Source organism: Kogia breviceps, chromosome 17 (genome assembly GCF_026419965.1).
Source record: "Kogia breviceps isolate mKogBre1 chromosome 17, mKogBre1 haplotype 1, whole genome shotgun sequence".
Classification (NCBI taxonomy): Eukaryota; Metazoa; Chordata; class Mammalia; order Artiodactyla; family Physeteridae; genus Kogia; species Kogia breviceps.
In genome coordinates, this window is record NC_081326.1 from 38,759,671 (window position 1) to 38,769,647 (window position 9,977).

Below are 9,977 nucleotides of genomic sequence, written 5' to 3' on the forward strand. Positions count from 1 at the left end.
TTTTCTGGAAGAAGAAACCATTTATATTTTTCTCTTCCCACATGTAGCAACTTCTCATTCAGGAGAGTCCATTTGTTTCCTCCCAAAAGTTACTTTTCCTTTTCTCTCTTCCCTGCCAATCATCTTCTTTGTGCCTGAAGGGCAGATCTAGGCCTTACTTTATTGCTTTTAGTGGCATTTTTGAAGAAGAAAAGATTGTACTAGGTAAGTAAGCAGGCAGTAGAATGAGAGCAATTTGCTTCCGTCTCAGTCTTAGAGATTGGAAGCCGTTCTGTCTCTGACAGGGATTCGGAGAGTCTAAAGTTGGGTGAGTGACCCTTCCCTCCGCTTACTGAGCCTTAGTCCCCACAGAAGCACTATGCTTCCTGAAGCAAATAACTACAGATTTTTACATAAAGTTTGGTATATTAAATAGCAATCCAAGAATCAGGTAGAGGTCATTGTGCCTTTTTTTTTTTTTTTTTTTTTGCGATATGCGGGCCTCTCACTGTTGTGGCCTCTCCCATAGTGGAGCACAGGCTCCGGACGCGCAGGCTCAGCGGCCATGGCTCACGGGCCCAGCCGCTCCGTGGCATGTGGGATCTTCCCGGACCGGGGCACGAACCCGCGTCCCCTGCATCGGCAGGCAGACTCCCAACCGCTGCACCACTAGGGAAGCCCCATTTTGCCTTTTTAATTGATGGTTGTAATACCTCTTTGGTGTTACTTCTTTGGCCTAAGTTTAGACGGTAAACTAATGATTGATTTTTTTTCAATGTGTGTTTATAAATGGGGCAAAAGAATGATTTATCAAAGAGGTTCTGAGCCAGACTCAGAGAGATTGAGTCCCAGCCTCTCCACTTCTCAGGTATATGACCTTGGGTTAGTTGCTTTCTGTGCCAGTTTCCTCATCTGTAAAATGGCTATAAGAATAGTACCTACCTTGTGAGGATTAAATAATAAACTTTCTAAGCTAGGTGTTTAGAATAAGGGCTGCCACGTAGTAGGCTTAACTATTATTTTCATGATAAAATTAATGTAAATTAACCCAGAGAAAATAAAATGTGACTAAATGTTTGACCAGAAAAGATATTTGTATTGAGCAGGAGGAGTCTTTATTGACTCCAAGAGTAGTATGAGGATGGCATGGATTAAGTATTACTATTTTAAAACTGATTATTTGATATGTAGATAGAATTCTTAGACTTAACGTTTTATAATTTCTAGGAAACATAAACCAGTGTAACTCATTTAAATAATTGTAAATAAATTAGTTGTAAATCAGCAGTTGGGTATTTACTAATGGCACCACAATACTTTCCCACTGTACTGGGAACAGTGGTGAGTTATGGTAAAATCTAACCCCTCAGGGCAAGAGGAGTACTTTGTCCAACCTTGTTAGATGATAGAGCCAGGACTTGAACCTTGGTGTGTTTCTGAAGCCAAAGCTTGTTCTGCCCTGCTGGGTCTCGCTGTAGGGGCTGTCAGTGTGTTTCTTGGGTGCTGGCTTGGCTTTATCCTCACAGTTCCACCTCCTAATTCTGCATCTCAGGAGTTCCAGGCTTAACTAGGCTCAGAGCAGCTGGCCCCCTTCCGTACTCCCTTTTGCATTCTTCATTACTTCCAAATGTGCTGCAGTGATACCCTTGCCACAGCTCGCCCCAACCTGGTGAAACATCGAATCCAGAGGAGTTAGTTAACCCTTACAAGAAGCCACAAGGTGAATTTAAGGCCATGTAGCAGTGTTGTTAGTCTTTGAGCCCTTGTTTTCTATAGCTTCCTCTAGATAACAGAACTTAAAAATCATTTGGAAAATGTTTATGAGTCTGTCTCTTTATAATTTTGTTGCCTGTAAATTGTGCATAAAAAGTGGAGAAAGGGGGCTTCCCTGGTGGCGCAGTGGTTGAGAGTCCGCCTGCTGATGCAGGGAACACGGGTTCGTGCCCCAGTCCGGGAAGATCCCACATGCCGCGGAGCGGCTGGGCCCGTGAGCCGTGGCCGCTGAGCCTGCGCGTCCGGAGCCTGTGCTCCGCAACGGGAGAGGCCACAACAGTGAGAGGCCTGCATACCAAAAAAAAAAAAAAAAAAGTGGAGAAAGGGTTTTATCCTATGACTTTTTTTGTGCTTTATATTGTCGAATATTTAAAGATACTTTAGAGTGGCCTTCTTTGGCATTTTGGGAAAATAAAGGAAACAAAAATCAGATTGTTTTCAGCCCCTTATAAAAAGTTAGCTGATCACACTTCCTCAGATTTAGTTGTTTTGATAGTTTTAAAATATTTACTCCTAGTAATATTTAGCATTGTATTTATGATCACCTAAATTTTGACTAAGTCTTTTTGTTTTTAATAACTCTGTGTATGGAATTTGAAGTTGATTCTTAAAATAGAGATTATGTTTATTGTCTTTCACATAGCCTCCAGTCCGTGGACTTTGAAGCCGTGGCTATCACAGTGAAAGAGCTAGTTCGGTATGCTCTCAGTATAAACCCAAACAATCATTCCTGGCTAATTATTCAGGCAGACATTTATTTTGGTAAGTGAGATGTATGGTTGCTTTGTGTTTTGTTTTCGTAGCAGTTTTAGAAGTGAAAATAAATTTATTACACTTGTTATTACAATACATTATTAAACTTAAGTCTTGTTTTTGACATTCTCTAACTCTTCTTCCTAGATAAAATTGAAAGTAACTGTTATATGTATGCATTTTTCTGAGCCTTTTATTCAGATGCTTTTCGTTTTATGTTGACTACTTTTTTTCTGTGTGTTTTTTTTTTTTTTCATAGTAAATGGTCATCTAAAACGTTGGTAAAACATTTTTAAGGAAAGAGGTTAAAGTTTAGTGTACAAAATTGCTCTTTAAAGGTTCTAAAATATGTCCAGGCACTCTTGATAATTACTTGTGTTCTTGAAAATAGATTCCTGATTTTTCCCCCTGGTTGTATGTGATAGATTTTCCAACTTGATAGGGAATTTCTAATATTTCTATTACTCTACAGATCAAATTAAAGTTCTGACTGGTGTCATTTCTGGGTCACTTTTTTAGGAGTTGATTTTTTTAAAGAGAATGTTCAAAATGTAAGAGTAGAGAGAATACTATAATGAATCCCCATGTATCTCCTGTGTCTGCCACCCAGCTTTTCTTAAGTGACTTATTGCAAGCAGCCTTAAGTCATTTTTGTTTTTTTCATTTTTTAAATTGAAGTATAGTTGATGTGCAATATTACATAAGTTACAGGTTTACAACATAGTGGTTCACAGTTTTTAAAGGTTATATTCCATTGATAGTTACTACAAAAGACTGGCTGTATTCCTTGTGTTGTACAATACATCCTTGTAGCTTATTTATTTTATAGATAATTTGTTTTATAGATAATTTGTTGCCACCCAGCTTTAACAGTAATTAACTCACAGCCAGTCTCATTTCATCTGTACCCTCACCGACATCACCCCACTCCCTCCTGGATTATTTTTGAAATAAATATTGCCAATTTTAATGCTCAGTTTTACCCCAGCCCTGCAAATAATTTATTATCAGGATCTTAATATCTTTATTCAGAATAGATTTTCTGATTCTAAACTGCCTCAGAAAAATAAGGTCTGTATCTAGTATAGTCGTTTGGGAAGTAAATACCTCCAAATACTAAATTCTGTACCACTAAGTTTGACAAGGAATCTGAGCTAAGTATTTGGCTAATCAGTTTTAGAAGGAAAGACTCTATTATACAACTACTTTAAAGTGGTTGAAAAAATAAAGCCAGTTTTTCTCATTGTCGGCCTGGCTAAGTGTTATCCCTAGGTCTGTGGTTCGAATCCGCTTTTGTCAAACATGAAGTAATACCTGACTCTTCACAAAAGAGGCCCTATTTTTCCAGCTGTGTATTTAATAGCAGGTAATTCTTTATCTCTGTTTTCTATTTCAAGCAACAAATCAGTATTCGGCAGCTCTTCACTATTACCTCCAGGCAGGAGCTGTGTGTTCTGATTTCTTTAATAAGGCTGTGCCCCCAGATGTTTATACAGACCAGGTAGGTTGTTTTTGTGGGCTTGCTTTCTTCTTGTCTGTCTTTAAATGTTCTTCTTCCTGGGCCTCTTTTAGCATGAGCTTATTCATTTCCATGTATGTGGTGGTAACTCCCAAGTTGATTTCTCTAGATCAGATTGCTCTCCATATTTCCAGTGCCCACAGCTATTGCTGCTTTGATTTCCCACAAACACCTCAAGCTCAACCTGTCCAAAACTGATTCAACACCTTTTTTAAAAAAATATTAATTAATTAATTAATTAGGCTGTTCCGGGTCTTAGTTGCGGCTTGCAGGCTCTTCGCTGCAGCATACGGGCTCTTAGTTGCGGCATGCGAACTCCTTCTTAGTTGGCAGCATGCGTGTGGGATCTAGTTCCCTGACCAGGGATCGAACCCGGGCCCCCTGCCTTGGGAGCGCGGAGTCTCACCCACTGGACCACCAGGGAAGTCCCCTTATTCAGCGTCATTCTCTGCCAGTCTATCCTCCTGACGACCTTCCCACACCAAAACAAAAACAAAAACAAAAACAGAAGACCCCACCGAAATAGCAGTCACCTTTATTTAGCCCTTTGAGTTGACCAAGCATAAATCCTGAGTGTCATCCTCTTTTCTTCACTAACCCTTCCACCAACATCCATTCAGCCTTCAAGGCATATTGATTCTGCCTCCTAAATCTCAAATTTTGTTAATTTTCTCTCAATATACATTTCCCTTTCTTCTGGTTTAGGCCACCAATATCATAATTTAATAAATGGCATTTTAAAAATATTTCAATAATGGCTTTTGAAATAAGATTTAAAATTTTTTAATAACTAGATTTTTTTAACTTAAAAATTCTATTTTTTGGAGCAGTTTTAGATTCATAGCAAAATTGAGTGAAAAATACAGAGTTTCCAGGTACCTCCTGTCCCCATACATGTACAACCTACCTCACGATTGACATCCCACATCAGAGTGGTACATTTGTTACAATTGACATTAACTAGTTTTTGAAAATAACCAGAATTTTGTTTTGTAGGTAATAAAACGAATGATAAAGTGCTGTTCTTTGCTGAATTGCCACACACAGGTTAGTTTATAATATTATGATGCTGGTCTGTTTTCATATTAGAATATTAGAGTTTATAATAAATATAAGGCATTGGACTGGGAAATTGCTTTTATTTTCTGTATCATAATTGCTTAAATTTATGGTATTTAAGAATTTGCATGTTCTTTAAATTTTTAAAAAATAGTTTACAGAATTTTAACTAAAATGAAAGTATGAGTTAGAAGGCATTGGTCTTTGAACCTTATAAATGGAAAAAGCATTCTCAAGTATGTTTTCTTATATTTAAAAGTAGATATGTACATTAATCATTAGGGAAATGTAAGTACCACAATGAGATATCACTTCACACTCACAAGGAGACTGTAACTGAAAGATAGTAACAAGTATTGGTGAAGATGTAGAGAAATTAGAACCCTCATGTTGCTCGTAGGAATATAAAATGGGGCAACCTCTTTGGAAAACAATTTGTTGCTTGCTCAAGAAGTTAAACATTGAATTACCTACCATATGACTCATCAGTTTCACTCCTGGGTATCTAACCAAGAAAACTGAGAACATATGTCCACAGAAGAATTTGTACATGAAATGTTTATAGCAGCATTATTCATAATAGCCAAAAAGTGGAAACAACCCAAATGTTCATCAGCTGATGAATAGATAAACAAGATTTGGGGGGTGTGTGTGTGTGTGTGTGTGTGTACACAATGGAATATTATTCAGCCATAAAAAGAGTGAAGTACTGATATATGCTATAGCAGGGATGAATCCTGGAAATTTTATGTTGAGTTAAAAAAAGCCAGATACAGAAGGCTTTGTATTGTATGATTTCATTCATTTGGAATGTCCAGAATAGGCAAATCTATAGAGTCAGAATGTAGATTAGTGGTTGCCAGAGACTGCGGGGCGGAGAGGTAGGGGAGGACTGGAGACTGACTACTAATGGCTATGGAGTTTTTTGGTTTTTGCCGGGGGCAGGTAATGAAGTGTTTTAGACTTAAAAGTGGTGATGGTTGTACAATTTTGTGAATATTCTAAAAACCACTGAACTTTATACTCTGAAAGGGTTTACATTATGGTATGTGAATAATAATCAATTTTAAAATCTTTAAATATTTAAAAAAGAGATCAGCATTATAACCTACATACATGACTGAAATGGATCTGTTTTCAATGTTAAGCAGACTGGCCTACATTTTGCCAAAATGAGCTTCTGTGCTTGCCAGCTGTGAAAGGTTTAATTGGATGTTCTATATGTCCTTGAATGTTTGACACTTTTGTTTGGCAGTTTTCCATTCCCTTCAGTTTTCTAAACTGGCTTTTTGCCACCTTCTCATTCAGATAAAGCTCTAAAAATTTATGATGTAGGTCACAGGGGAAGAAAATATTGGGCAGACAGACACTTGTGTAAGGGTTTTTTACAATTAAAATTGGATGGATTCCGTACATATCAGCTGATCCACTCAGCCTGATCTGCAAGGCCTCTTAAATTAAATAATATACTCTTGACATGAGAATCATTAAAAATTACCCCTCCCAAACCAGTAGTCATTGTTGATACTAGTTACATGAAACCATTTTCAATTCTTTTTTATGTAGGTGGCAATTTTATGTCAGTTCCTCAGAGAGATTGACTACAAAACAGCCTTTAAATCACTGCAGGAACAAAACAGGTATGAATGGTTTTTGAAATAAAATGAAGTTGAAATTTTTCTGCTTAAGAAAGAGGAAGTAACTGAGTTCTGTTTTTCAGTCATGATGCTATGGACTCCTACTATGACTACATATGGGATGTTACCATTTTGGAATACTTGACTTGTATCCTTCGTCAGCATATGTGTGTGATGTTAGATCACTTCATTTCTGTAAATTAAAGGAGTACTTAATATTGTGTATTTTCAAAATAAACAAAGAACAGTTGAGACTCTATCGTGATATTTAATAGTATCAAATTTATTATTCTTAACTGATTCATTTAGATCTTCATCACAAAAGAGGAGAAACAGATAAAAGACAAATTGCAGTAAGTTATTTTATGCCTTGATTCTTCAAAGATGTGCTTAATTTCCCTAATACTATACTATTTCCTGTCTCATACAGCATCAAAGTCCTTACAATGGCCTGCAAGGCCGCATGTGACTTGACCTCTAGCTATTCATTCGACTCTCCCTTGCTAACTTCTCCTATACCAATATCCCTACTGTTCTTTGAACATGCCAAGAACATTCACTACTGAATGGCCTGTGAAATTTTCTTTCAGGAACATTCTTTTAACTTCCCTCAGGTCTCTTCTCAAATGTCACCTCTTAAGAAGTAATTGTCCTTTCCTGACCATCTTATAAAATAGCAATGTCTCTTCCCCTTTCCCTCCAATACTTTTATTCTCATTTCCCTTTTAAAACTTTTCTCCATAGCACTTATCTACAACTGACATATTGTATATTTACTTATTTATTGGCTGTTTCCCCATGAGGGCAGGAATTGGTTTTGTCACAGTTGATACCTAGAACGGTGCCTGGGAAATAATAGATGCTCAGTAGTTGCTGGATGGATGAATTATTTATTTAAATTTGACTTATAAACCAAAACATTACAAATTCATGGTCATTTTTACAAGTCTAACTTGCTGTGTCACTATTATTATATATGTTTTCTCTTTGCTCTTTCATTCATTAATAAAAGTATATGCCGTTTATTAAGTATCCTTTAAAGCTTTGTACTTGTACTAAATTGTATGGCCATTATTTAGAGGAAACAGAATAACAACAGCATCTTTCAAAAAAAAAAGAGAGGGCTTCCCTGGTGGCGCAGTGGTTGAGGGTCCGCCTGCCGATGCAAGGGACACGGGTTCGTGCCCCGGTCCGGGAAGATCCCACATGCCGCGGAGCGGCTGAGCCCGTGAGCCGTGGCCGCTGAGCCTGCGCGTCTGGAGCCTGTGCTCCGCAACGGGAGGGGCCACGACAGTGAGAGGCCCGCGTACCGCAAAAAAAAAAAAAAAAGAGAGAAAGGAAAAGGAATATGGTGCCAGTTCCACTTAATTGGAGACTACTCATTCTCCCATTTCCAACTTATCCAGGGCTGGAAGGCAATGCTGAAAATTTCCCAGTTCCCTGATGGCATTTCCAGACTATCTCTACCTGTATCATTTTTTAAGCCCTTTCTCCTTGGAAGCTTACACCTACCTCCTTACTAGCTCATCTAAACAACTACCTGGCTGTTCCTCTACATGCATCAAAAGACATGTGATCAATTTATCCAATACCCCTGGCACTCCAGGTTCCATTATCACCTTTACTCTTCATCAGCCACCCACGGCCAGGCCTTTTTGCCAGAATTGCTCTACATAAGATCTCTGTGCCAGTAATCTATCCCTTTCTTACTTCCAGGCTCCCTGTTCCTCATGATCAGTGAGATGTTCAAGTTCATGACCAAGTTTTCCCCAGTCTGTCAGCCCTTTTCTAACTTCCATTCCTTCTCTACTGACCTTGAGTACAAAATACTGGCCTGTGTATTCTCAGAGATACTGATTCATTTGATCTGAGATGAGACCCTGGGATCCAATTTTTAAGTTTTCCCAGGTAGTTCTGATTATAAACCAGATTTGGGAACCCCTTCTATCTATGGTTGACTGTCAGGACTACTCTGATTAATATTTTCAGCATCTTTGCTTTTTTGTCTTTTGCTTCATCTGGAAAAGTCTCAACTCTGAATCAGTTCAAAAATTTATGCTTTTTTTCCCCTGAGCCACTGAGTTCTGTTGGAAAAAATCTTACAACTGTATAAACTTGTGCCACTACGAAACCATGGCCTCCAACCTTAGCTGGCTGCTCATTTCTTTTGTTTACCTGCCAGTGGTCAGTGGTCTACATTCTCTTTTAGGGAATATTTTAGACTTTCACCCGATTAAGCCCCTGTCCTCTCTCCCTTTTCCATTTTCAGTAACTTCCTTGTCTGTTTGGAGTAGACCAGAAAAAAACACTGATCAGCCCCCGTCCCTGTGAAAGTTATAGTCTTGGGAGTTGTGGCCCCGTGAGTGCCAGCTTCACATGCCTGTTTCAGGTCCTTGCTTTCCACCTTCAAAATAACTGACAACTGTATTGATTGTTAAGTCCACGCTTTTAGTCAGTAAGAGCTTATGCGACTCCTTGATGAAGACAAGTTTTTGTGCTTTTGATTCTGTCCTTTCAGTGAGTGTCCCTTTCAGTAAGTTATCTCCTCTCCTATATTGTCAGCCACTCCCACACCTATAAATGATTTCATCCTTAATAGAAACATTTCTTGACTGTACTCCACCTCTCTCTCATCCCTTCTCTGCCTAGTTTTTTAAACTCTTTGATCCAATACAATTTGACTTCTGCTGTCCCCACTCTGTTCTCAAGGGTCACCAAATGTCAAAGCCAGTGAATACTTTTCAGTCTTTATCCTGTTGTTTACACTCCTTCCTTCTTGAAATTCTTTTTTTTTTGCGGTACGGTACGCGGGCCTCTCAGTGTTGTGGCCTCTCCTGTTGCAGAGCGCAGGCTCAGGACGCGCAGGCTCAGCGGCCATGGCTCACGGGCCCAGCCGCTCCGCGGCATGTGGGATCTTCCCGGACCGGGGCACGAACCCGTGTCACCTGCATCGGCAGGTGGACTCTCAACCACTGTGCCACCAGGGAAGCCCTTGAAATTCTTTATTCCTTTGGCTTCCCTGGCATTTTTACTCATTTATTCTCCCTGACTCTTCTGCCTTTTCTTCTGTGTGGGTATTTCCCTGTCTACCCCTTAAACTTGGTTTTCCCCAGAAGTTAGTCCTTGGGTATTTTCTGATTGTCCTACATTCTCCCTAGGTAACCTCATCCACTCATGGTTTTGACCACTACCCACCTAGGATGTGTTATTTCTCTCAAATATCTGGCTCCTATTTCAATTTCTGTCTTATACTTTGA

General features: G+C 39.0%; 1 protein-coding gene across 1 annotated transcript in view; it reads left to right on the forward strand.

The window, feature by feature from the left end:
* The window catches only part of INTS8 (integrator complex subunit 8), a 49,373-nt gene that overhangs the window by 37,996 nt on the left and 1,400 nt on the right, over positions 1-9,977 (forward strand). Inside the window, exons 21-26 of the mRNA XM_059042864.2 lie at positions 2,396-2,514; positions 3,903-4,006; positions 5,021-5,071; positions 6,650-6,723; positions 6,804-6,868; positions 7,030-7,073. Coding sequence (XP_058898847.1) covers positions 2,396-2,514; positions 3,903-4,006; positions 5,021-5,071; positions 6,650-6,723; positions 6,804-6,868; positions 7,030-7,073 — 457 coding nt within the window. The remainder of the gene's footprint in view (positions 1-2,395; positions 2,515-3,902; positions 4,007-5,020; positions 5,072-6,649; positions 6,724-6,803; positions 6,869-7,029; positions 7,074-9,977) is intronic.